Source organism: Dipodomys spectabilis, unplaced genomic scaffold, assembly GCF_019054845.1.
Source record: "Dipodomys spectabilis isolate Male_0828 unplaced genomic scaffold, ASM1905484v1 ptg000231l, whole genome shotgun sequence".
NCBI classification, from domain to species: domain Eukaryota; kingdom Metazoa; phylum Chordata; class Mammalia; order Rodentia; family Heteromyidae; genus Dipodomys; species Dipodomys spectabilis.
This window is the reverse complement of record NW_024870908.1, coordinates 2,990,987-3,018,721: the sequence shown is the minus strand read 5'-3', so window position 1 is coordinate 3,018,721 and position 27,735 is coordinate 2,990,987. Positions and strand designations below refer to the sequence as shown.

Here is a 27,735-nt window from a genome sequence, read left to right as displayed (position 1 = left end):
TCGTGGGGCCTGAACTCTGGGCCTGGGCACTGTCCCTCAGCTCTTCAGCTCAAGGCTAGTGCTCTACCACTTGAGCCACAGCGCCACTTCCGGCTTTTTTCTTTTTGCTTATGTGGTGCTGAGGAATCGAACCCAGGGCCTTGAGCATGCAAGGCAAGCGCTGTACCACTGAGCCACCTTCCCAGCCCCAATTTTAACATTCTTAAAGGGGCTCAAACTTGACTCTTCAGACCACTGATTCGTGTGGGGGTGGGGAGAGTGCAGTGGCTGTCTGCTGCTTTGCTGTTTGTTTATCTCCCCATCCCCTGCCCTCTCTGCAGTATAGTTCCAGTGTAAAGTTCTTATGTCACATGTGATGTGCTCACTGCCTAACTACGTGACCCTGGGCAGGGGCCTTCAGTTCTGAGCTCTGATGCTTTATCTGCTTGCTGGGCCTACACCCCCGGCTTGGCCAGGCTGGATGTAAACTGCCCAACAAGATGCCTCATGCAGAGTCTAAAAATGATTCCTTTCCTGTCCTCCCACCCTAGTAAGCTTCCTGAGGTTTATTTGTTTTAATCAAATGTTTGTGGTGTGTCCTGCACAACGTCTGACATTCTCTAGAAATACAAAGGTGGCACACCCAGGGCCCTGTGGCTGCTGCAGTCAGCCTCCCTTACCCTGCATGGGAGCCACGCTGAAGCCAGGCTTCGGCTTTCACTGCTTCCCTCACATCCTTTAGTACCAGTGTTCAATGGGAAAGGGAATGGACCCTGCAGTCTATGTGGAAGGAGCTCGCTGGACTGGAGGTCTGCCAGCCAGCAGGGCAGGCTGGGGGGGGGGGGGGGCACTACTGCTAGGCCATTGCCAATCAATGCCAGCCACAACCCAGATGGGAATGCAGCCTCTCTCCCCCTGCTTTGGAATGCAGGGAATTTGGGGTGTGGGGGGAGTGTCAGATCTCTAGAGGAAATTACTTGTCAAAAAGAAGACAGCCTGTCCTGAGTGACTGTGGTTCCAGGCTCAATAAAAGGAAAAACCTGAAACCAGCCATGGGTCTGAGGTTCACGCTTGTAATCCTAGATACTCAGGAGGCCAAGATCTGAGGACCACAGTTTGAAGCCAACCCAGGCAGCAAAGTCCACGAGACTCTTCGTCTACAATTAACCAGCAAAAAGCTAGGAGTGGAACTATGGCTCAAGTGGTAAAAATGCCAGCTTTGAACAGAAAAAAACTAAGGGACAGCCCACAGGCCCTGAGTTCAGCCCCAGTACCAGCACACACAAAAACCTAGAAAAATAAGAAAGTACTATCATCACAGCAGACAGCCTGGAAGAGGGAGGGGTCTCCATCAAAGCCAACGTGGACAGCACTCATTGACTCTGTATGGGTTTGGGTGAAAGCCCCGTGGCCTGCCCAGTGGCGCCTCCCCCAAGTGAAGTTTCCTGTCATGTCTCCTAGATGAAGCCCATGAATGTGGAATATCTCATGATGGACGCCTCCATCCTGCTGCCTCCAACGGGCACCCCACTGACAGGCATTGATTTTGTGAAGCGGCTGCCATGTGGCGACGTGGAAAAGACTCGGCGGGTGAGTGTGCACGCAGGCCTGGCCCAGCCTCTCTTAGGGGCTCTTCCTACCCCAGAACCCCTTCTGGGCCAGGAAGGAAAGGGTCAACATCAAGAGCCCTTCTCCATCATGAGCTTAGTCATGGGTAGAGGACACCACCCAGACACCCCGAAACTACACATGGCTTTCTAAAACGTGTTTCCCTTTGGTAGTGGGGATTGGAGTCCCATGGCACCTGGCACCACTGGGGGCTGTGGGCAGGCACCTCCTCCGTACAGCCTGCAGCCTGAGCGCAGCGAGCTCAGCAGGCAGAAGCCAGGAGGCTGGGCTTCTTCGAACTGGGAGGAAAGCTAGAACACCCAGAGCAGGTGAGGGGAGGGTGAGATCTTACCCTGAGATCTCAGGACCCCCAGAGATGGCGTGATGTTAAGGTATCTGGCTGATCTGGGGACACGGCACACACAAGTGAAATTGCAAAGAGATGTTTGTGAAGGGTAGGGAGTTCTCAGAAGCAGCCGGAGTGTGTGCGTACCTTATCAGCACTGTGCTCTGAGGCGGGCGCTCTAGGAAGCAGCCTTGGCCGGGCTGTTCATGGTACTTTATCTCCCTTGTAAGATCACAGTTTCTTTCTTAGAAAGCACCACAGCCTTTTCCTGGAAAATCATTCCTGAAGACAAGCTTCTTAGAGGATAATTAGAGGAATTTGTTGCACGTAGCTCAGTTATCATAGTTCAGTTATCAGGTATACCTTCTGCCTTAATCTGAGTGTGCCGTGTGGAAGAGGGTTGACTCAGAATTCTGGAAAGCTGGTGGCATGCTTCGTGCCTCCAGCAGGAGGAGTTGGCCACCTTCCTCTACCTGCTGGTGCTCTTGCCTCAATGGCAGTGGCTCCAGGCTGCAGAGGAAGTGGGACCCACGTGTCTTGAGTCAGTGACATTCCCAGCTGTCTGAGCAAAGCCACAGGCCTCACCACAGAAGCCGCCCTGCTGAGCCGCTGCCGCCGTCCTTCCCTTTGCTTGGCAAGCACCAGTGCCCTAACCAATCAGGCACGTGGTTTTGTTGGTGGGTGGCTTTGTGCAGTGGGAGGCTGATTCTGAAGAGTGGGTGTCCTGTGGGCCACTCCTCAACGCCAGCAGCTCACCTTTGGCCTTTTGTTGGCCTGAGGGGTGCTCCCCAGGAAGATTCCAGCCAGGGTGCAGGCCCATTTGGGCAATCTGTAGGACTGGAGCCCAGCTGCTACCCTTTGGTTCTTGGTGGAGTATGAGTGCATAGCGTTAGTAAAGAGCCTAACCTTCATGTCAGTCTTTATGTGGATTTCCTTGTCTAATTCCATGCCACACTTGGAGGTGGCCCTGTAGTTACCCCAGCTCCCTATTGGAGGTATCTGCAATTGATCCATGTGCTCAGTTACTCCGGTTGTCCACAGCTGAGCCAGGAGCTGGTCCACGCAGTGTGGCCTCTGGAGCCCCCCAGCTCTGAAGTGCCCTAGCCCACTGCCTCCTGCCATGAACCCTGCTTGTGCTGGACTCAGACAGGGAAGTAGTCCAGCCCTCTAGGAGCCAGTCTAAAGGGTGTGGCAGGAATGACTGTAGACCACGTTCCTAAAGCATCATGGTACAGGGAGGAGATGGAGAGGACTGGTACCAGAGGGATGGCTCTTAAGCCAGGATTGTGGCATTGGGCTGGGCAGAACTGGACAACATGGGCCCAGAGAGATGTGGCACATCCTGTCACCCCCAAATAGCCAGCACTGAGCAGAAACTGATAAGGCCAAGGGGAAGGGCTGGTTGGAGCCAGGTCTTGGAGCCAGGTGAGGACACTGGCTGTCAGCTTCCAACATAGTTTTACAGTATCATGCCCTGCTGGCTGGTGTAGTCCATCCTCTCCATTAGAGAGAAATGGAAGCGATCTAGGGTACACTGTCAGGCTGGTGGCAAAGGAGAGGTTGGGGTCTACTCTGAGCTACCTGTCACTTCCTCTATAAAGCAGAATGCACTTGCCTTGCCAGAGTTACCATGAGGACTCACATAAGACATACACATTGTAAGATCCTTGATGAGATTAGTTCTCTTCTCCCTTCATCCCTCACATTCCACTTCCATGCAAGTTCCCAGGGCTCTGCTGCCCACCTGCCTTGCTCCTGTGGGATGTGCAGCCTGAATGGCTCGGGGGAAGCAAGCCCCAACTCCTGGGGCTGTCTGGGTTTCCTTAGGGTTTCTTGTTAGGCCCTCTGAGCAGTTTACAAAAGCAGTACTAGAATCCCAGGATCGCTGATAACACAAAGATAGTAAATAGGACAGGCCTCTCAAGCAGACTCATCCACTTCAGAAAAGCTTCTTTTCAGACTTCATGAGTCAATCTCTGAAGGGAAGTGTTGGCCTCTCACCTAGTCTAGCTCTTGTTGGAGTCTATTGTCTAGAATCCTCTGAAGTCAGAACCCAGCATGTGTCCTGACTTGGAGCTCCAGGACGTGGTAGCTCAGCAAGCAATTTAGGGCTCCTCTGGTTTGTCTCCGGATTTTCGCTCCTAACACTGTATCTCTTTGGAGTCAAAGGCTTTCTTTCTCTCTCAACTTGTCTTTCTGTCTCTCTCCCCCTCTTGATGGACAGACAGATAGACTTCTCTAAGTAAACCTACTCCATTTTAGGTCAGTCCTTTTCAGAAACCTCACCTTAATTTTCCTTAAGGACTTGGAGAAGGTCAAACATCTGGCCCTTCCTAGTAAATCACTGCTGACTACAATGTTCATTCACATACTCCTCCAAGAGCTGCTTGGTCCCCATGTGCCAGACACTGAGCTGTACCTGGGGACGCACAAGTCCCTGCCTCTGTTCTCACCTAAGGAGGTCACCAATAATCACAAGCATCCGAGAAGCAGGTGTGATGGCCAGGGCAGCAATGGGCTGATGTGGTAGGGTCTGATGGGCACAGCCTGTGAGAGCAGCAGATAGGACGTACACTGCAAAGCTGCATCCAAGCATAAACCCAGGAAACAAGAAGGAACCACAGAAGTCAGAGCCCAAAGATGGCCCTTTGCTGGTGGGAACAGGCCTGTTACAGGGCAAGGTGTGGTGTGGGGAGGGCTCAGGGCCTAGCAGGCCTTGGAAAGCATCCAGTGACAAAATTCCCTTCTTTGCATTTTATGTCACACCACATGTTCTGTCACTTGATGTATTCGTTGACCTGTATGTGTATGTGTGCATGTATATATGTGTGTATATGTGTATATATGTATTTATATATGTATATGTGTGTCTATATGTGTATATATACATACACACACATATGTGGACCAGGGGGGCAAGAAATCCAAAGGCAGACCAAAATACCAGGAGTGCCACTGAGCTAGGCTGGCTGAGAGGGACAGTTCGTGTTGAAATAAAGGTCACCAGAGCCCTAGGGTCTGATGCGAGAGTACTAGCAGAACTTGGCACTGGCCTGCCCCACCCACATGGAGTGGCAGTAGAGACTCAGAAAAGACTGAAAGTTTGTGAGTCAGACCAACTTTGGGTCAAACCCAGTTTAGCCATGTTAATTTAGCCAAGGTTAAACCCAATTTAACCTTGAATGAATCTCAGGATCCTAAGTTCCTTCCTCTCACTTCTCAGTTGTTGTCCACAATAGAAGAGAGTGCAGTGCTAGGGCCTGGCAGACAGTGAGTGCTCAGACCTGCATGCTGAAGTGGGTGGTCTGCTGCAGCTCCCATGAACAGCAGATGGGGTCTCTCCTAGTCTCAGCGGGGAGAGCCAGGGCTGAGATTTGGTGAGCATCAAAATCTGAATGGAAGCACTAGCCATCTTCACACAGGAACTGGCAGGTCAAACGAAGTAAGTGTAAGCTTTTACTTGTCCCCACTGTTCCCTTGTCCCCTTGTGAACCTGAACTGCAGGCCTGCTTGTTTATCACTGAGGGCCTCCTGCTGTGCTTTTCATCTGTGTATTACACCCTAGAGCAGCATTGCAGGTTTTCAAAGCAAGGAAGAACAGGAGCAGTGACACTTAGGCCTGCCCTGAGCTGCCTCCATCTCTTTGAAAACTTCTCCCCTCCTGATCGCAGGGAGGGCATCTTTGTCATGCCCCAGTTTTCATCCCCGTCCTGTTTTACTTGTTATTACAGGGCAAAAAGTTTTTCATGTTGTAAGTGTCTATTGTTAAGTGTCTTTTTGTAGTGTTGTGATGGAAGCCAGGGCCTCACTCGTGCTTAACCTCCGAGCTACCCTCCAGCCATGATGCAGTTTTAGTAAGTCTGTCTTTAGCCCACACTGTCCCCAGATTTTGCGATCTTCTTCCTCAGCCTCCTGGATGCTGTGATTAGAGCCCACATACCACCTTGACTAGTAAATCTGATTTCTTTTTGTTGTTGTTTTTTGTTTTTGGATCCGGTTGTGGGGCCTGAACTCTGGGCCTGGGCGCTGTCCCTCAGCTCTTCAGCTCAAGGCTAGTGCTCTACCACTTGAGCCACAGCGCCACTTCTGGCTTTTTTCTTTCTTTTTTTTTTTGGGTCCGGTCGTGGGGTCTGAACTCTGGGCCTGGGCACTGTCCCTCAGCTCTTCAGCTCAAGGCTAGCGCTCTACCACTTGAGCCACAGCGCCACTTGCGGCTTTTTTCTTTTTGCTTACGTGGTGCTGAGGAATCGAACCCAGGGCCTCAGGCATGCAAGGCAAGCGCTCTACCACTGAGCTACCTTCCCAGCCTGTAAATCTGATTTCTTATGACTATCAAGGTTTCTCTGGTGACTTTGGCATCATACACTTGAGCAGCATTTTTCTGTTAGACATTTGGGGTTGGTCCCACTGTTACAGTATTTGCAGCTGAACTGTAGTGAGCTGTTCCATGAATACAGTTGTCTTTCTTTTGGCTTATTTCCTCAGGATAAGGTCTCAGAAGCGGAACTTCTGGTTCAAAGGGTATGAACTTTTTTGTCTGGCTGCACATCGCCACATTGCTTTCCTGGTGGGCTGCCCCATGTTAAATGGCTTCTGCATTCTTCTGTGACTGACTCTTGCAGTCCTTTCCACAGCCTTCGGGGGCTCCTAACCTGAGTGATGGTTGCCTATATTTGAACAGCTTGCATACCTGGCAAGGGAGTGGGAGCCTGAACTGAGTCGAGAGTTTGTCCCGGGGCCAGCCCAGAGCTCACTGCATCTCCCAGGCCACTTGTCTCATGTGGATGCCCGATGGCACCCTGTCCCCAAGCAACCAGCCTGCGCTTAGCCTCAGCCAAGCTGAGGTCTGACTCCACACCATCCGAACTTGCCAGGTGGATTCTCAGGAGACTGAGTTAAGCCAGCGTGGAAACTGGAGAAGTCTCTCCTTCCTGTTTGAGTGTGATCCGCTGCCTTTCCTCTCACAGTCTGGTCTATTTCTCAAGCATCACCCTTCTTAGTATTCTGAAGAATCTGAAAAGGAAATGATTTCCTATACCTTTTTTTAGTGATACTTTGAAGTTTTTCATTTTCATTGAGCAAAGAAATGATAGCTACTCCATAAACTGTGGGTCACAAGTTCTAAATCTTTTGAAGGCCCAGGAGGAGTTATTCAGGAAGTGACCTTGGAGGCTGCCTGTGTCCCCAAGCTCCATTTCTGTCTGTGACGGGGAGTCTCAGGCCATTCAGCGCCCAAATGAGACAACGATGTCACTGGCTCTGCACAAGCCTAGGGCAACCAGAGGAAGCCACTGCTGTTTCAGAAGGTGGCAGGTACCCGTGTGGCCTCAGTCTTGTGTGGCGTAGCATTCTGTGTGTTCAGCTTGCCTGCCAGGCGTTTGCAGACTCCCCTTGGAAGCCCGGCTGGCCCCATGTGGTGCACCTTGTCCTATGGGACCCCCCATCTTCCATTCAGGGGTACAGGCCTCTGATGCCTTCTGCCTTCCCTTGGGAGCGGAACAGTTTATTTCGTATGTTTGATGTTCCTTTTTATATTTTGAATGATCTTATTTTTTTTACTTGTTTGTATTCCTGGAAACAGCTTCCATTTGTCATTTGTAGTGCAGAAGCAGATGTTTTACCAAAAAAGCCCTGTTAGCAGCCAAGTGAGGAACTTTTTTTTTTTTATTCAGTGGAAAGTTTAGGCTTTCCAGTGCTATGCTGAAGAAAGCAGTGTATGTTTCTATTTTCTCAGCCCCAGCTGTAGTCCTACTAGGTGCTTGCCTTCAGATCACTGAGAGGGCCACAGCTTCACTGGGTCCTGCCTGTAATGGACCTGGCATTTTCTTTCTCTCTTTCCCAGCCTCTTATTTAAGAGTTCCACTGCAAGATATTCCATTGCCTCCCATTGGGCTGGCCCAGGGGTTTGTATTTCCTGGTGTGCTAGGCTGTGTGACTCAGGCTCCTGGGGTTGGAGTCACAGCATCCCTCCCATAGCAGCCATGTGGACCATCACTTTGCCTGCCAGTTCCCATTCTTCTTCCCAGGCTGCAGTAAGGTGCTCACAGTCTCTGGCCCGCAGTAAGACCCTACTACATGGAAGGTCTCCCAGGTTCATTGTAGCCATACCTGTCTTCTGTCAGAGATGAAGTCTATACTTTAGAAACTTCCAGGAGTTGGTGGCCCATACCTGCAATCCTAGCTACTAATAAGCAGGCTGAGATCTGAGGATTGGAGTTCAAAGCCAACCCAAGAAGAAATGTCTGTGAGATGAGACTCTGCTCTCCCATTAACCACCTAAAAGCCAGGAGTAGAGATGTGGCTCAAGTGGTAGCTCTTTAGCCTTGAGCAAAAAAGCAAAGGGACAGCACCTAGGCTCTGAGTTCAGGCCCCGTACTTCCACAAAATAAATAAATAAAAGACCTGCTAGAACTATTATTACTAATACCACCACCACTCCTCACAGTGAGAGCACTGACTTTCCCTCGTACTTCTGATTCTCAGAGAATACTGGGAGGGTGGGTGTAAGTGCTCTGCCAGTTTCCTTCAATAGGATCTTGGTCCCAGGCCTCCCTCCCACTGGTTCAAGGCCAAAGTAGAATCAGAATCACCCGATCGGAGTCATCAGAGACAGCGCTATCCCAGCTCTTGGCCAACAGCAGTGTGTCCCCCTTCTTGTTGGGGAGCAGTTTGCCGGATTTAAGGGCACTCTCCCTTCACATAGCCATTGGAGTCAGAATAAGAATACCCAAAGGTGCACTTGAATTCATCTTTGTACAGCTCACCCAGGTGACCCGGCTTGTCCCTGGGCCTTCTCTCTGCCCAGCACGGTGCCTGTCTAGTGACTAGATGACCATTCTTTATGGAGACTGTGCTGGCCCCTTCTGCAGCCTTAGACCAGGGCTGGCTCAGTCTGTGAGTTAGATGGTACTGTGCCCATTTCACAGATGGGGAGAGTGAAGCTTAAGCAGTTGGGCTTTGCTCAGCGTAGTAGGGCTGCTGGTCTAGGACAGCCTTGTCTGTGTCTCTGGAGAGAGAGCTGGACTACCTCTCCTCCCTGTCCTCTGCTTCTCAGCTCTGTTTGGTGGCGAGCCTGCTCCTTGGCTGACTGCTGCTTCTTGCTCGCACGTCTGGGCCTCTGCCTCTGCAAATGCCCAGTAGCCACACTGGGTTCTGACAGACCGCTTTTCCTAGGCCAGGAATCCCTGTGCCGTTGGGGCTGCCTCTGCCTCCAGCAGGCGCACAGGGAAACCACACCTGTGCCGCGTGCCAGGCCTTGGCCTCACCAGCAGCATACTCCTCATCCTAAGGCCAGGGCCCAAGGGATGGAGGGACTCACCTGTGGTGGGTAATGTTTTTTGTTGTTGTTGGTCGTGGGGCTTGAACTCTGGGCCTGGGCACTGTCCCTCAGCTCTTCAGCTCAAGGTGAGCACTCTACCACTTGAGCCACAGCACCACTTCCAGCTTTTTCTGCTTATGTGGTACTAAGAAATGGAACCCAGGGCCTCATACATGCAAGACAAGCACTCTACCACTGAGCCATCTTCCCAGCCCCGTGGGGTAACATTTTTAATGGCCTTCACCAGCTCCAAAGCCCACACTCACCTGCATTCCTGTCCCAGACCTCCATTCAGTAGCAGGGCTGGAAACATCCTAGTACTTTGGCCTCCATGGTCTGCAGGCCTCTGTGGACAGGTGGGCTGGGCTCTTGGCCGTGGGCAGCCCATTCCCCTCCCTGGGTCTCGGTTCCCTGTGTGTGGAGTGGCTGAATGCTGGGCAGAGACCGTGGTGACCAGACAACTTGGGGCAAGATGCTGGCAGATGCGGGTGTTCAGTGGAGTAAAGCAGCCTGACCCCACACCAGAAGGGGTCCAGGCGCCTCACCGTGCTGCCCCTGCAGCGTGCTCCCTCTGCTCTGTCCTCCATCCAGGCCATCCGGGTATTCTTCATGCTGCGCTCACTGTCGCTGCAGCTGCGAGGGGAGCCCGAGACACAGCTGCCCCTGACTCGGGAAGAGGACCTGATCAAGACCGACGATGTGCTGGACCTGAGTGAGTGGACCAGGGCCTGGGATGCTGGGGGGAGGGGGTGGGGATGAGGTATGGTGGGCATTTTGTACCGCCGCCCCCCTGTGGCCTACCATGTGTAGGTGGTATGTGCGTCCTGTAAAAAATGTGAAGGCTTCCAGGCATCTGAGCTCAGCTTGTACATGCTGCTTCATGGAGAACAGAGGGTTTGCTGAAAGGTCTGAACTGAGCCATGGGAGGCTTGGCTTAGACCCCTGTCTCCATGTAAGCTGGGCAAGCCATGTGACTGAGGGTTTTCTGCGTGAGCCAATGATGGGTGCTCCTGCTGCTGCTTGCAGGAAGCTGGCAAGGCACCAGCGATGAGCAAGGACGGGGCCCTGAGACCCAGGAGCTGGCCTCTAACCTGGAGCCACGCCATTGAGCACCTGTCTTCAGTGTTCTCCAGCCAAGACTTGTTTTTAGGATTTGGGGGTTTGTTTTGTTTTTAGTTTTGCTTTTTTTTTCATTTGAGAGTCATACTGTGTAGCCTGAACTGGCCCTGAACTTGTGATCCTCCTGCTTCAGCCTCCTGAGTGCTAAGACTACAGGCGTGCACTACAGCCTGGCTCAGAGCTGAGATTTAAAGGAGATAATGGGTATAAAGTCTGGTTGTTTCCATTTTCCATGGGGCAAGTACTCACTGAAAGATGGCCTGGTTTCCGTTTAGTAAAAGCATTGTGAATAATGGGGGTCTTGGGTTATAGAACACAGAAAGCCCTGAATTGACTGGCCTGTGGAAAAAAGAAAGGGAGATGGCTGTCACCGGAAAGTCCAGAGAGGTTCTGTCTTCAAGCATGCCTAGATCTAGGTACGAAGGCCGAAGCGTCAAGAAGCTGCCCCCTCTCCAATCTTGGCTCTGCTTTCCTCTGGTCCAGCTTCATCTTCAGGATGCCTCTCACTAGGTCCTTGAGAAATGGCCACCAGCAGCCCTAGGATTTGCTGTGCCGGCTAAGCAACCCTGTCAGACAAGAGGTTTAAAAAATGTGGGGTTGCACCCTCACTGGCCTCATCACAGCACCACCCCTAAGCTGGGCAGCGGTGGGAGGAATAGAGGCTGACCCCCTGAGGTCACCAGCCCACCTTCAAGCAGGGAGGTGGGGCCTTCTGCCCTGGTCATTTGAGTGTGAGGAGGCACCCTTACAAGATGCCAGAGAGGCAATGGCTGGGCAGCGGGAACTGCAGGTGGCTGTCTACTGCCGAATATGAGGTGTCGTTCCTGTGCAGCACATTCACCAGCTTCAGTGTGTACTTCCGTGAGTTTTGGCAAGACTGTTGAGCTCTGTAACCCGCAGAGACTGCTGCCCTGCCCTGCGTCCCCTTGAGCAGGGGGATGCAGAGCCTCTCTTTCCTTCCTTGTAATGTGATGATGTTTGCAGCTAGGGGTCAGCTAGGTGGTAGAGCACTTGTCTAGAGTGCATAGGCCAGCCCCCAAACTGAGTAAATAAGTTTGAAAGGAGAGTGGTCTTTCTGGGCTACAAGGTTGTCTTGAGGGTGAGTGAAATATAGGCAGTGTGAGAAGCACGGTGTGTAGTATGTAAGAGGCTCAGCACATCACAGTCAGACCTGCTCGCTGATGCCACCATGCTCACAAAGAGCCTAGCAGTGCCTGGCGCTAGATGGTTCTCAGCAGTGATGACTGCACGTGTCACCCGCGGTCAACCTGCCTGCCTAGTGCTCCCTGGTGTTCCCACACTTCCATGCCCCCTCTGTCCGCTGACCAGCTCTTTTGTCCTATCCTCCTTGACAGATGGCCCCAGCAATTTCTGTAAGGGCGGAATTGACACAGTCCGCTGGCATCATAGCCAGTCTTTCTCCGACCTGAGCTGTGTAGAGGAAGGGATGCAGCAAGGCACCAATCACGTTTATGTCTGTGAATTGAAATTAAATTCTGTGCTGGGAATCTGCACTCCTGCCCCCTCCCCGTAGGAATGGCCCACTGAAAGGAAGGTTAAGAGTATTTCACTTATCAATTCTAATCGGTCCAATTGCTAGTTGAGATCACTTAGCTGAGCCCTTTTGGATAGTTGGCCATTAAGAAAGTAATGGCTGCCTGTCTTTACCCTGCCTGATTGCAAATTATCTTTTGCTAAAGAGGGTGATGCTCAGAAAATACCGGGGACTGTGAGTTTTAAAGGTGCATGCTACTAGAATAAGGTGCCTGGGTTGCTGGTTGGCTGCTTTTTTGCTTCAGTTGTGGTACTGGTTACTGCTGGGGACATCACCTTATTTGCAGAGTACCAAGTGCTTTCTATGTGCATTTAGGTGAGGATTGGATGATTGGAAGCTGGTTTTGTTTCCTTTTGCTAGTTTGAAGAAATTGACTCTGGGAGAGAGATTGGGAGTTGGTTACCCTGTTATCTCCCTTAATATGGGCTTAAAGATAGGCTTCTGCACATTCAGGAAGCAATGACCTGAAGTGTATTTACTGACCTTTTCTCGCTGCCACTTTGATAAGAAAACACAGCATGAAGAATGTTCCCCTGAAGCCCAGAGCAAGTGTTTGCTGGGCAGCAGCAGGTCTCTGGGCCCAGGTGGCACCAGGGATGGGTTCTGTCTTAAGAGCACCAAAGACAGGGTCCTGCTCAGGAAAGACTCGTGCTAGCCTTTATTTATTATTTTAGCTGTACTAGGATTTGAACTCAGGGCCTGGGCTCACTTGTCTTCCTTGCTTGGCTGGTGCTCTCCTTGAGCCATGCCTCCAGCTACACTCCCAATTCTTGTTCCATATTTGAGATCCAGCCCATCATGCTGTAGTGATGAATATGAAGGTGACTGAATGCCATGAAAGGCCTAGTTAGCTCCGTGCCTATGCAGTTGTTGCGTTGTGTATGCTGTGCCCCCACTCCCTGGCACACAGCTCTGAGGCTCCGTGGAGGTCCCTGGCTGCTCCTCTCACTGCCTAGAGAGCCGTTTCCAGCAACAGTCGCTCCCCAAGCAAGTTATGTGGTTTGATCGTAAGTCCATGAAAATGAGAGCTCATTGATTTGTCTTACAAAGCTAATGACAGTTTTGTGGTCTTGCCCATCAATTCTGGAAAATTCTCTATGTTAGCTTATTTTGCTGATGCCCAATCATGGTTATGTGCCTGATTCTGATGAAAGTGAGAACATAGTAATATAATGATGATGATGATGATGATGATAACAACAGTAAAGACAATGAAGAACAAGCCCAGGATGCAAACTACTCGAAGCTTTTAGAAACATACACATTTGGTTGGGGAGTATAACTCAACGGTGGAGCATTTTCCTAGCAAGCGTGGGGCCTGGATAAGACATGGAAGGAACTAAAAACATGAGAATGTCATAAAGACCCCTCTGACAAGAGCAGGGCAGGGATACTTTTCTTAGGCAAGAGGAGCCAAGGAGGCACATCACTTTGACTGTTCCTGGGGTGAGGGAAGGAAAATGGCTCTAAAGAACAGTTTCTGGACATGGGTTGATTTGTATGGGGACTTGTGATTGGTCATTGTTGCTGAGGTCAGTGTTCCTCACTTGTGATTGGCTAATGTACTGAGGTCAGTGTCCACTTCCTGTCTGGGATGATATCACTGTGGCTCTGGGGGAGTATGTCCTGGTTCTTGGGGAGAACTGGCTCAAGGTTTAAGAGTAGAATGTCTGACGCCTGCCTCTTTGGGGTGACTCAGAAAAGGAAAGTGTGCAGGGAGGGTATGAGGGAGGAAGTAAGTGCAGCCGCTGTTAATAGTTGGTGAACAGAGGTGAAGGGCGGTGATTGGAGGTGTGTGTGTGTGTGTGTGTGTGTGTGTGTGTGTGTGTGTGTGTGTGTGTCCATTGGACTTTCCTTCTTCCAGCCCCATTCCTCCCCATGCACACTTTAGAGGAGTACCTCCAGCTTGGTTTGTGGCTCCCTAGTTTGTGCCTGCTGCGGCACCTGGTACACAGTAAGCACCCAGAAAAGGTTCGTCAAGCTTTAGCAGTCACTTTATTTATAAACACAGAAACTGGCATTTCTCAATGTTGTCTTGAGTGATTTAAGGCAGCTGGATTGTGAGTTGAAGAATGTCCCTCAATGCATACATTAGAATAGTCATGTTTCCAGGTGACATTTCTCCCCCACAAATGAAAGAACCCCAAATGTTACACCCACCCGGGCAGTTTCTAAAAATGTAGATCAGCACCAAGTCATCTTGCCTAGCTAATAGCTAGAATGCCTCTCCCTTTCTTTCTCTCCCTCTCATTCTTTCTCTCTTTTTCCCTTTTTTCTTTTTCATTTCTCTGCTATGAAAGTGGGGCTCAGAACTGGATGGATCAGAAAAAAAAAATCATGCTTGAATTAAACCACCAATTCTCTAAGGAAATGGAAAACATGGAATTAATGACATTTCCCCTCTCTCTATGAATTAGACTTTTTCTCCATGGGCTTGATGAATAATGTTGCTGGCCACTTTTCAGAAATGAAGTAGAAATAAGGAGAAATGAAATTTGTATCTTATAAACTGACTGGAAATGTGATTATAATACAGCTGTCAGTTTTGTTCAAGTGGAAAAACTTTAAGGAAATCCAATTGCAGCATTATTTGGTTCTTTTAAAGCAGGGTGATGTAGCTGTTTCCTGAGTATTGATTATTTGATTGGTACCTGTCTGCTGGACCTATTTTTTTTTCTCAGTAACTCTCATTGATGTGGTTTAATGTATATTCCTGTAATCTTTCCTGTTTTATAAACTTACAATCATAATTGAGCTACATTAGAGAGACATGTTTTGCTGAGATCACAAGGTCACCTAATGATTGTGCCCTGTTTGGGCACTGAAGTGGCTGTAGGACGGTCCTGAACGAGACACACCATAACTGTTTTCTCTGTCCATTCAGTGCACCGGGGAAATGGGAGAGACTGGGGTTTGAGCTTTTCCCTTCTTTGCCTATTAAAATTACTGTTTCTGCTGAAGACACTACAATTTGAATATTGTTTTTTCAAAGTCCAGTCCTTCCCAACACATTTGAAAATGGGGCCATGTCCCTCCTCCCACCCAGGACAGCTGCCGGTGGCTTCGTTTCAACATCTTCAGAGGCCTACAGTTGATCTCATGAGCTGAGGCAGGCTCTGGACCCTGCCAGGGGTGGGGACAGAGTTCCTGCTGGCAGGCGAGTCTTGGCTCCAGCACCCTGAGGTGTCACACCCCTTGACGTGTTTCTTATGCTCCCCACTTGAGGCTGCTGTGACACTATGTTACAGGGGCGTCCGGGAAGTTGGGCCTGGCCTTTCAGCGCTGGGAGCAGCCCTGACGTGACGTCATAGAGACGTCAGTGAAGACTGGCCCCGAGCATCTCAGGTCTGACAGGCTGGCAGCTAGTTTCAAGGTTCTTATCCGAGCCCACTTTCCCCAGGCAATAAGTGGAAATCAGCCTCTCTGCTCACTCAGGCCAAAAGCTTCCAGTGTCCTTGTCTCCTGTCTTCCTCTCATCCCTACAACCGGACACTGAAACAGATGCTGCCAAATTCAACCACAGAATAAATAGATGGAGAAGCTGCCCCTTCTCCCGGCCTGCAGTTTCTGCCACCCAAGCAGATATCAGAGCCTTCAGAGGCCATGGCTTCCTGTCTCGGGGTCAGCTCCAGAGTCCACTGTCACCTACATGACGTGTGTCTGCCCAACTGTCCTGTACTGCCTGGGCATATAGAGTTCTGGAGACTTCCATCTTGAGCTGCTGGCTCCCCAGTGGCCCCCGGCTTAACTGTCTTCATTCATGACATCTAGTCTGCAGGAGGAGGGCAGCATGAGCGCCACAGGAAACAGGGATTGGTGGGGGAGTTGGGTTGAGGACTAACCATGCATTTCAAGACATCCCTCCCTCCGGCCCACTCACCGAGACTGTCTGGAGCTCTGCCTACACCCAACTCACAGGCATGAGCTACACGCTTCCCACCTACCACACACCCACCTCTTTCCAGCAGGCCTAGCTGTGAGGAGTGACATGGGACCCAGTGGCTGCCCAGGCTTCATGAAGGAGGATTGGCGCCTGGCCCTTTATCAGATTAACCACAGAGCACCCAAAACAAATCTCTGGGGAGACTGAACCAGCAACAGACAGCCTGACCTTTATGAAGATCTAAGTCAGAGGAGGGCCACCCTCATGCACCTCGCCTCTCCCAGCCAGAAAGTCCCTGCCACATCCCCAGTGCCTCACCTGCTCCCCAGCGCCTCCCTGCATCCATCCAGTCCCCCTCTTCCTCCAGCCCTCCCGGCCCACTGGGAAGAACAGGACTGGGGAGACCACTTCTAGGGAAATGGTGGCCTTAGATTAGACAACACACACAGAAGTTTGTCACCTAGTGCCCAAAATAAAGGCCAAGAGGAGGCAGGCATAGGACCTTGGAATGACAAAGGCTCTGTTCCAGAACATATGCCTGGGTTTAAGACCAGAACTCTACACCAGGCCGTCTGGAGGTCCAGGGAGCAGCCTAGCAAGGAGAGGTAGGTGAGCTGTGCTGATTGTTCAAATGATGTCAAGTGTTCTTAACCTTACTAAACTTATAAGACATGTACGGGGCCAGGCACTGGTGGCTCACGCCTATAATCCTAGCTACTCAGGATCGTGATCCACAGCCAGCCTGAGCAGGAAGGTCTGTAAGACTCTTACCTCCAACTAACCTCCAAAAAGCCAGAAGTAAAGCTATGCCTCAAATGATAGAGTACTACTCTTGAGTGAAAATGCTAAGGGACAGCACCTAGATATTGAGTTCAAGCCCCATTTTTAATGCCAGCTTAGCCCAACTTCTCTCTTCTAGATTCTCATACAGAAAAACCCTGTGCAACTTCCCTGCTTTTCATCTTGGCACATCCAAATTATCTCTTGCGTTCATCTTTCTTCGTTACCCCATACCCACCCCTTTGAATTGTATAATAATGCTTTGCATTTTTCTAAATGCAGTTGGGGTTTTCCAGAGCTGAGCAAATCCAGGAAATAATGCATGTCATTTAGATGCCTCCCATAACCTTTCAACTTTAACTGGTTTCTCATAAAAGTTGCTTCTCACCCAGCTCAGCTTTGCCTTCTCCAGGACCATGAATCTGATGGAGACCTGCAGCTTTCTGTTCGCCCTCTTGCCACTTCCTGAGGTCTTGCAGTCTCCTGGCTTCAGCTGCTTCCCCTCCTACCATGGCACCCTTTGCTCTGACGCAGTAGTGAGAACATGTACCACTGAGTGACCCTGGTGGGCACCCACAGCCTCCTGAGGGATTCATTGCACAGCTCACTTCCCGTTCCAACTCTTCCCTCACCCCTGCTCCTCCCACTCCACCATCCCTGGGGTATTCCTGGCCTCTACCCACTGGCACTTCCCCAGTTCCCTCCCCCAGTACTGGCACCCAGCCTAGTCTGCTCTCTTCCTCCATCTTCTTCACCTTGCCATTGTGTCCAGCTACCCTCCTAGGTAGCACAGTTCACCAATCCACAAACTCTTCTTGTCTCCTGACCTGAAAAGGCTCAAGGACCCTTCCATAGCCATCCAACTCCCCAGACTACTCCATCACACGAGTTCTCCAGCCAAAGTGGAGTGTCAGTAACCCAGTAGGGCCAGGGAAATCTTCTTCTTTTTTTTTTTTTGTGCCAGTCCCGGGGCTTGACTTTAGGGCCTAGGCACTGTCTCTGAGCTTCTTTTGCTCAAGGCTAGCACTCTACCACTTAAGCCACAGCACCACTGCTGTTTATGTGGTACTGAGGAATCAAACCCATGGCTTCATGCATGCTAGGCAAGCACTATACCACTAAGCCACCTTCCCAACACCATGGGCCATGCAAATCTTAACCAGAAGCCCAGGTTCCGTTCTGAAAGGGTGCTTTGCTTTCACCAAGAAAAGAATAGGAGGGTTCAGTCAGTCAGAGGTGTGTTGCAGAATGCTAGTCTTCATGCTTAACAATAAAAACAAAGCCTCTACCGCTGATCACATAAAATAATAATCTTTACAATGAAAAGCATGGTGTTTGGGGTTTTCCTTTTTAATGAGGACACTGTTGACCATGATAGAAACACAGCTGGTGCCCCTGCCTGGTACTCTCCCACCATAACAGCATCCACCTCTCCTTTGCCTGGCTGGCACCCTGCCATCCAGAACTTGGTGCAGACAGATCACTCCCAGCAAAACCTAAAGATCATGAGATCTCTATGTCATAGCATTTCTTGCTGTATTCTGATTTGGGGGGCTAGTTGATTTGCTTAGGTACCAAACTAGTGGGGGGGTGAACACCTAACTCCGTTACAGTTGAATTCCTGACCATGTAGTAGGTATTCAGAAGATCTTCCGGTGGTGGATGAATGGAAATGAGTGGGATAGGACCAGACCCATAACTGAGGACATTGGCTTTGTGAAAGTATGGTGCCATGCGCAGTCCCAGGGCCCGAGAACATGCCTGAGAAACCAGCCATACTGACAGATATCTAACATGGCTCCCCACTTTGGTTGGCCTTTTATCCATGGGGAAGTTGGAAAGAGATCAAGACTGGATTGGAGGGCCCAGCTGTGTGAGTCATCAGTGGTGGAGGCAGGCAATTTTAAACTCTAAAGGTCAATCGATACTTCAGAATACAGAGTAAATCAGCTTCTTCCCACCTGCTGCCCCTTCCCTCCCTTGAAAAGCCTGCCCTTGGCCCATGCTCCTTGAAGACGCTATGGAGGAAGAGGCGGCCCTGGCTGGGTGGTCATTACCTCGAAGAAAATTAATGCCCTGCCATCAATCCTGAAGGCAGAAAGGGCCCACGGCCAGACGGCTGTGCATTGACTGGAATAACTCATAGGCTGAATGGGCCTGGGTTTGGGGAGGCCTCTCCTTGGCCCTGTGCATAAATCAGCAGCTTTGTGCACAGAATGGGAGCCCTTGTCAGGGCTGAGGGAAGGAAGCCAGCTCCAGAAGCCCCTGTCCTGTGGGGGTTTGTCATTGTCTGAGGGGTAGAAGATACCTCTCTGACCCCGCTCAGCCAGGACTCGGCCTCAGATGAACCCAGAGCCCATCTGTCATGGTAGGATCACAAGAAGGGGCTTTTAGCCAGGCGGCCAAGAGCCTCAGGTGACCACCCCATTTTCACTCCTCAGACCTTAATTGGCTGGTTAGGGGGCACAACTATGGCTGGGAAAAATCACTACAGAATTATGTTCTTGAAAGCAAGCAAGCTTGCCTCAAGTGGCATGCCCATGAGAGACCTGGACCACAGATACACAGCCACTCACTATGAGGTCCCTGAGCAGGAAAATGCGCTAAGAGGTAGAATCCTGTCCACTCGGCCTCATGAGCCCTTGGTGGGCTGTGTTCTCTGGCGGTGGTGGGCGGGGGGCAAGCCAGGAACAGCCTCATTGTTTTGGTTGTAGGTAGCTTGGTCACCCAGTGTGTGGGGCCCAGGTCTCAGTGTCGCGTGCTGTGCTTGTGAGCCCAGGTTGTACCACGCTTTCACTTTGAGCCCTCTGTGGCTTACGACTTGTTCCCTCTGGTGCCCCCATGATCAGCAGAATTCCTGCTCCCCTGGTCACTCGGGTGAGGCTGGCAGAGGCACCCCTTTTCCACAGGTGCACCACCTGGCACCTGCCCATCATAGCTGAGAAATGGGAAGGAAATGCTTCAGCCCCAAGGGGCAGGAAGCCCAAGAGGCCAGTGGCCTCACCCCACGGTGAGCAGCGACTGTTGTGGCCATGCTACCCCTAGGGAGTCTGTTAGCTCAGCATCGGGTGTCTGAGGAATCAGAGTCCCCAGCCCCCACTCTGAGGCAGGAAGAAATCTGATAAGCACAGACTGAAATTGAAAGGGAAGGGGAAGAAGGCAATAAATTCAGCCTTGACCGACTTCAAGATAGTAGGCAAATCCTGGACAGACTCATTTGGCTGGTGTAGAGGTTGATTTGCAGACAATTGTGTACCTAAAACCATCGTCACTGCTGGCTGACAGGCAAGTCCCAGGCACACCCCAGAAATGACCTTCAGGTTTCAGGAATTGATACTTCCTGTCCCCACACTGTCCTCCCCTATCCCAGAGGGAAAAGGAAAGCTTAGGACCACCCGCCTTGCTGCAGGGGGCTGACCTGGGGAAGCTAACTTGGGCAGCCAGGCTGAAGCGGACTTAGTGGAGGCTGCAGATCACGGGGGTACAAACATGACCTTTGTGGACCCATGTCCCTGGGCCCCCATGCCAGAGCTCTGTGCCCCTAGGCGGTGACTTACCTGCCAGGCCTGCAGTTCCTCCTCTAAGAAGTGGGCAGAATCCTAAAAATGAGCTGCTGAAATCTCCATGGCTGTGAAGATGAAGGACACTAGGCTATGTGTAACACAGTCGTGTGTAACACAGCCACGTGTTGCTGTTATTACTGTGGCGCCTGCACGTGGCGAGGCTTCCCGTCCAGGGAGCTCTGACATCCTTGGTTCTGGGGTTGCATGCAAGCACCAAAAGTGAGGGACAGGACTCCAGGAGTGGATTCCACTCCTGTCCTGGCCCGGCACACAGAGAGCTTGGTGGCAGGAGCTCGGGCCATCCCACCTGGATCTCATTCCTACCTGCTCTCTCCATAGCCTCAACCAGCAACCTAACCTCGTCCATGAAATGGGGGTAGCTAAAGGAACTGTGCTGCAGAGCATCCCAGAATAACTCAAGGCTAAAGACAGAGAGAGTTAGGTATTGGGATAGGAGAGCCAAGTCTTTGCATACCACTGCCCAGAGGAGACCCAGGCCCAGCCTTTGGAGGTCATCTCCTGCAGTCTAGTCCGCTCATCTCCATCAAGTGGAGGCAGTTCTGGGCCTGCGCACCGGAGACCCCCCATGTGGAAGTCTTGGAGTCTCGCCTTTGAGATATTTGCCGTGTCAGAGAACCAGCTGTGTGTTTATGTAATATTGTTGTCACTCATAGTTTCTCTCCTTCATGGCAAGGTGAACTGGTTATGCTCATCCTAAGCTTTGCCCAACAAGTCACGTGTATCATTTTCTGTCTGCCTAGGCAGCTAAATGTGACTGAGATGAAGTTTCACATCATTCCATGTCCCACCGAAGGCCACCTCCGTCATCCCTGTGGCCTGAGGACGTCACTGGTCCTGAGAACAGGGCTCAGGGACAGCCACAAGGAAACACACCTCCCTAGAGTGGCTGTGGCCCATATCACGTAGCAATGGAGGGAGAGGCAGTTTTAAGAACCCTATTTAATAGTCAGTATTTTTTTTAACTTATAAAATGAACCTAAATTACTTTAGGCAAGTTGTCTACCACATGAACCAGACTTCCCTCTCTTTTGATTGTATTTTGTCTTTTGAGACGGAGTCTCATCAACTTTGCCCAGGTATCCTAGAATTTGGAATCCTCTGTCTTTGCCTCCTGAGAAACTGTCGTTACAGGCATGTACTCCCTTGCCTGGCCTAAACTACATGTTTATGGGCTTCAGATATTAAATATGCATTGAGTTTTCCAGGTAGAACAGCTGTTTTTTTATTAGACTGGGATATGTGTTTGAGTACTAACAGGATCCAAGTCCAGGTTCTTTTTGTTGTTGTTGCTGTTTGATCTGTCATGGGGCATGAAGTTTGGGCCTGAGTGCTGTCCCTGAGTTCTTCAGCTCAAGGCTAGCGCTCTAACACTTGAACCACAGCACCACTTTCCAGTTTTCTGGTGGTTTACTGGAGATAAGAATCTCACAGACTTTCCTGCCTGGGCTGGCTTTGAACTTCAAGCCTCAGATCTCAGCCTCCTGAGTAGCTAGGATTATAGGCGTGAGCCACCAGCACCAGGGTAAGTCCAGGTCTTTTAGCCCAGGCAAGAAAGTTCTATACCTCTCTTCCCCAGGGAAGCCAGACAACAGAGAGAAACAAGGTTTCCACAGTCTTCAGGAATAGACATTTCAAGTGCCATTCTCTTGCTGCCAAACTGCTGAAGGTACATTTGTTAGCAAGCTCTTAGTCTCCTTTGCAGTGGGTACACTAAGGCTCAAGGGAAGGGGGGCTGGGAGGACTTGGCCGGTCACCAGTAAGGGAAGGGAGTGTGGGGCACCAAGGAAGTCCTCTGGGGTGACTCTGATAGCCTTTCAAGCACCTGCAGTCCAGCAGCTTTGGGGTTCTTGTTGCCTACAGCCCCTTCCAAAACAGCCCGTGAGATTTTCTAATCCCCGGGGGGCTCAGTCCCAAGGAGGGGACCCATGTTGGACTGCTGGTCAGCACTTTCGAACAGGCTGGAAATGATGCCAGACAGAGGTTAGAAAATCAGTGCACTCCCAACCCCCCCCCCCCCACTCCCCGCACCCACCTGCATGGACCCTGGGCCTGCCACTGAGCCCGCCCATGCTTCCCTTTAATGTTTATGGGTGTGCTTGATGGGGCCACCATCGCTGCTGGGGTGCTGCCTGGTGGTCCAGCCTCCTGTGCCTGCACACGCACGTGTGCACATCCCATGAAGAGACCTGGCCTGTCTCATTCGGCCCAGGCCTGGTACTTAGCAGGCACTGAGCAAATATTTGCCAGCGAATGACGACAGCTCTAGCTGAGGCCATCTTCATCTTGTGCTGTTTAGTTTGGCACTGTGGGCTATTCAGTGTGGGGTGTGTCGGGGCACATGGTGGGGGGAGCTTATCTCACATGACTGTGTTCAGCGGATGTGTCCCTACCAAGTGCTGTGCCCTGTGCAGCCACCCTGCCACGGGCATTGCCAAGGCTGCCCACTCACTAGGTGAGCAGGAGCGGCACAGGGCCTAGGTAGGTCAGCGCCGTCCACTCTGAGTGAAGTCCCGTGGTGTCAGTGACCTTTCTCATCAAACTGCCCTTCCAAAACGGCCCTGGCCACTGCGCACCTTTGTCATTTGTGCCTGTGTAATGAGCAGGACCACAGCCAATCTGCTCAGCATTGTAGACTTGTCTGGCTGTCAAAGATGGCCTGGGAAAGGGGAGGAGGGGGACCTCCACCTTCCGTACCCCAGGTTGGTAAGGAGAAGAGGGCCAGTGCCGGGAAGGGCATCGGGCACAGTGCCAAGGCTGCCTGCCCCCTCAGCACCTCCGACCGCCTGGCTCAGTCCACCCCGCCGCTGCCAGCCATCCCTGAGTCCGTCTTGTTTGTTCCATCCTGGCCCTTGCTCATCCAAAAGGTTCTAGACAAGACTCCTATCTCACTAAGCGTGTTTTGAGGCAGGCAGCTGTGTTCTCTCACACGTTCACGGTGTCTGGTCAGACATTCCCAGCCATCGTTTATTTTTAAATGGTCCCAGAACCATGCTGGCTTTATTATTTCATTCTCTGCCAAGCACTCCATGGCATCAAATAATACACATTCCACACGATCCGTAGAAACATCCCAGAAGGGGGACCTGCCTCTCAGAACCAGGCTTCAAAATCACTCGGAAATTTGGGGCTTGAGAAGAAGCTAGAAAATGCTTCTTGGTTGTTTGCATTCACTGGCTGATTCTTAGGGCCAGTCAGAAAAGCAACAAAGCACAGTCCTCGGTGACAAGTGTCCTCAGGCAGGAGAAAGGAACATGGATGGACATTGGCCATGCTGCCAGAGGTCTTGTCTCCACACTAGACCTTCTTCTTCCAGGAAGTCCCACCCCACTCCAGCCCCAGGTGGCCTGCACGCTGCGTCATGAGGCGCTTCTGCTTTTAAAGGCTCCTTTCTCAGTACAGGTCTGAAGCAAGCGGTTTGCTCTATGTGTTTATATCTACATACCTAACACATACCAAGAACCGCTGCTATTAAAAGCAGCAGGAGATTGATAACGGGTGTTGAGAAAGAGATCACGTATTTCACAGCGTAAAAAGGAAGTTGTGTGTGGCACTCAGAAAAAGTTCACAGGCCTTCCAGCACGCAGGAGGCAGAGGCAAGAGGATCACAAGCTCCAGTCCAGCCTGACAAAAAAAAAAAAAGAGAGAGAGAGAAAGAGAGGGAGAAAAAGAGGGAGAGAGAAGGAGAAGGAGACCTTTGCAGTGGCAAAATGAAGTCTGTGGCCTAGACCCCCATACCTGGAGAAGCCGCGCATCAACAGGCAGCACAGGCTGCAGTTCCACCCTGGCCACTGGAGGCGCTAGAGCTGCGGCCAGAGTTTCGGGGCCTTGGTACGCAGAAGGTTGTTAGAGGTGGTAGAGTCGAAGGCCAGATTCCTTTGGTGACCAGCCCAGGGATGTCAGGACATTCTTAGCCTGCATTGACTTCCTTCATCCACAAGTCTTCGAACACAGTGCCTGAATCACAGCCCACCTCTGATAGTGGTTAGTTGTTACTGGAACTTTGTACCTGAGGCGCAAAGCCAGCTGCCAGGCTTTCATTTTGGGGAAGGAGGTGCGGGGGTAACTGGGATTTGAACTCAAGAGCTTGTGCTTGCACCACTTGCTGGCTAGTCTGGCACAGTACCACTTGACCTTGGCCCATTCCTCCAGCCCTGCCTTTTGCTAGATTTTTTTTTAACTGGTACCAGTACTTGAACTCAGCTCCTAGGCACTATCTGTTAGCTTTTCCCTCAAGGTTGGTGCTCTATCACTTGAGCAACAACTCCACTTCTAGTTTTTTGCCGGTTAATTAAAGATAAGACGCTCACAGATTCTACCTGGGCTGGCTTTGAGTGGTGATTTTCAAATCTCAGCCTCTTAAATAGCTAGGATTACAGGCCTCTGATGCCCAGTCTTAAGGACTTTTCTGGTTGGACTGTCATTAAACCACCGTCCTCCAGGCTTCAACCTCCTGAATAGTTAGGTTTTAGGCATGAGGCACCAGCCACACTTCTTTTCTAAACAACCCCATTCCTCTTTGCAAGACAAGCATGCTCATGTCAGTGGACCCTTAGAGGAACTCTGAACCCTAGGGCTCCTCTGTGTGATGTCACCCCTAGCCACACACTGTGGGAAATAAGCTGTTTGAACTCCCACTCCAACCTTTCCCTGGCTGGCATGTAATCCCAGTGTGCTTGAAAGGAGTTTCACAAATACAAATTTGAGCACAGCTGACTTGAGTTCTTAACCCCGAACACCTTTAGACAGACTTTTTTATCCTTTCCTTCCTTTCCCGACACAGTGGTGAGAGCTGATGTCTGGAATCAGGATTTGAACCCATTATTAGGCTGTATGACCTTCAGCAGGCTCCCAGAATTCTGGTTCTTAGTTCCTTCTCCTGCAAAACAGGGCACTCGTGGCTGTTACAACAAAAAGTGATCAATTTCTCTTGGGTACTTGTTAGCTCTACAGGCCACAGAGCCTGAGTCTGTCCTGAAACTGGGTCAGTTTCCTCACCTGTAAAACAGAGGTTTCCATGGTATTCCAGACGGCACTAGGTCCCTCACCACTGGGTGCATAGTGGCCATCACCCTCAGTGTCACCTTGCTGTGTCAGAAGCAACAGGCTCCAGAAAGAAACTGAAAGGTGACATGAGTCAGGGGTTCCAGAGGAGGGACCCAGATGCCAACCTGAGACGTTTCCAGTCCTGAAGGGTGATTACAGTAAACAGTGTGGAGGCCAGCCTCCACCATCGCAGGTGCAGGGCTCTGGGGGAGAAGGCAGAGGTGTGCACTGTGGCTTAACGGGCCCTGGGGCTCCAGCTGCTCAGCCTGGAGGCCGGCAGCTGACAGTCCCAGAAGGCCCCACCCTCAGAAGTGGGAGGGAGGCCTCTGCAGGCCCCGCCTCCCCCACCCCACCCCACCCGCACTTTTTTCCTGGCCACATCAAGCCAGGTCCCTTCCTAAGAATTGACCTTGAATGGCTCTTTTGTATCTAATTTCTCTAGAAAAAAAAAAATCTTCCCCCCCTTTTTTTTTTTTTGCGCCCTTGCTTGCCTGCCTGAGCCCCCCTCTACCAAATCTATATGCCCTTTCATTTCTCATTTCCCTACCACCTCTGCCGGGTCGTTCATAATACAAGTCAAAATGTGAAAAACAAAATTAGCTTTGCATGAGTGCCATGAATCTGCCATGAGTCACATTTAAATCAGTAAAGTCCGTAGAATGAATCAAGTGATGGTTATTATGAAGAAGTGGGGGTGACTTAAGGGAGCCCACTATGGGAAAAATGGTCCCCCAGCAGGGGGCCGCCAGCGCTCACTTGGCTCCTGCAGGACGGGGCTGCCTTTGAACTGAGGACTTCCTTCTGGGGAGGTGTGACACGGAAAGTCACATTTTCCATGACTTGTTTCTTCTTTGAACAGTTGCTAATCTTTTGTTTTAAGTGGGTAATCTTCAAAATGATATGCTGTTTCAAATGTGTGAGCTTGGGATGTTTGAGGTAAGTAGCAGGAAAATGTAGGCGGTAATGAATGTTCTGGAAGGTGGAAAGCCTGCCTTTCTAGGTCATGCTGTAAGTAAGAGACACAGGAAGGGGGACAAAAGAAAGGATGGAATGTGGAGAATGAACAAGATGCAGGCACAGCCCTCCGTGCAGGTCAGATGCACTGAAAACAAGAGGGGAAGGCTGGGTGCCTGTGGCACAGGAAGTTGAGATCTGAGGATTGTAGTTCAAAAGCCAGCCCAGGCAGGAAAGTTTGTAAGACACTTCTCCCCAACTAGCCAGCGTAAAGCAGGAAGTAGAGCTGTGACTCAAGTGGTAGGGTGCCAGCCTTTAGTGAAAGAGCTAAAACGACAGCGCCTGAGCCCTGAGTGCAAGCCCCAGTACTGGCACAAACGCAACAACGACAAATCTGACTGGGGCTGTGTGGCGGGTATGTGAGTTAGTGATAGATTGCTTGCTTAGCACACAAGAGGTCCTGGATTCTATTCCCCAAAACAAACAAGCAAACCAAAATTGGCTATGTAACCAGCATCCTTCCATGAGTCTCTGCCTTTTACCTATGAGTTTTTCCTACTAAGCCTCCAGCTGTCTGCCTCCCCCCCTGCCCCCCCCCACTAGACCTCTGGCCTTGGCATACAAGTCTAGCATGGACTTGGGGGTCAAGGGCAGGCACTGGTGGAAGGCTGGGCGATTAACACACACTGTTTTCCTGACTTCAATTCAGAGCTGTGAGTAAACACATCTCATCACTCACAAATTCCCTTATCTGCAAGATTTAATCATCTCCCTCACCTTAGACAGATTTCTTGCTCTCCCTGCCTTCTGGAGACCTCCATAAGTGCCTTTTAATATTTCCATTGTGTGTGTTAATCTTTCATTAGAATTTGATGTATCAGAAATAGTTTTAAAAGGCTTAGCTCAATTAATTTCTTTCCCCGCTCTATTATTCTGCGTCCTTCCTTCTTTACCTGAATTGTTAATGGCAAAGAGCACTGACGTTTAAGGACTGAGTTCGCCGCTCTAATTAACTCCCCGGGACGCCATAAGCAATCCATCAGGCCTGGAATGGCGTTCCAGCCTCCCTGTTTACTGGCGCTGTGTCAGTGAGCTCTCCCTGAACCTGGCACCTTCCCAGCTCTTTGGGTCCTACTGGACATCTGCCCCTTAGGCACAAAGGAAGAAGAGGAAAAGATGTTGGCATCGTCTGTAGACAACAGGTTCCTTGTATTGGAGATGGGGTGTCCAGGCGTCCTGATCAACCCCAGCCGAGTTTAGTAGTGTGGCCAGGAGTCCTGTCCCCTCTGTCGGCCGCTACGGGTGAGTGAGGGGAGGCAGCCTCCCGGTGATGCTGAGGGCAGTGGGCTGACAGCAGCTGCGGGAGCTCCCAGGGCTCAGGTCATCTCGCAGCAGCGCCACAAGGTGTAAGAGCCACCCACCACCCCTTGGGGCTCAGTGGAAAGTGCCATGGTGTGCGTGGAATGACGTGGAAACTGGATGGGTGTTTTGTGCTCACCATCACCAAAACAGCTCATCTAGGGAGACGATGGGCATAGAAGTCAGGACCTGCTCCGCCGAGGGGGC

At 51.0% G+C, this 27,735-nt stretch overlaps 1 protein-coding gene across 4 annotated transcripts in view; it reads left to right on the top strand.

The window, feature by feature from the left end:
- Clec16a (C-type lectin domain containing 16A) overlaps window positions 1-27,735 on the top strand; it is a 143,590-nt gene that overhangs the window by 55,977 nt on the left and 59,878 nt on the right. For all 4 annotated transcript variants that reach the window (XM_042698333.1, XM_042698331.1, XM_042698334.1 and 1 more), the window contains exons 17-18: window positions 1,441-1,569; window positions 9,843-9,963. In XM_042698333.1, coding sequence (XP_042554267.1) covers window positions 1,441-1,569; window positions 9,843-9,963 — 250 coding nt within the window. The remainder of the gene's footprint in view (window positions 1-1,440; window positions 1,570-9,842; window positions 9,964-27,735) is intronic.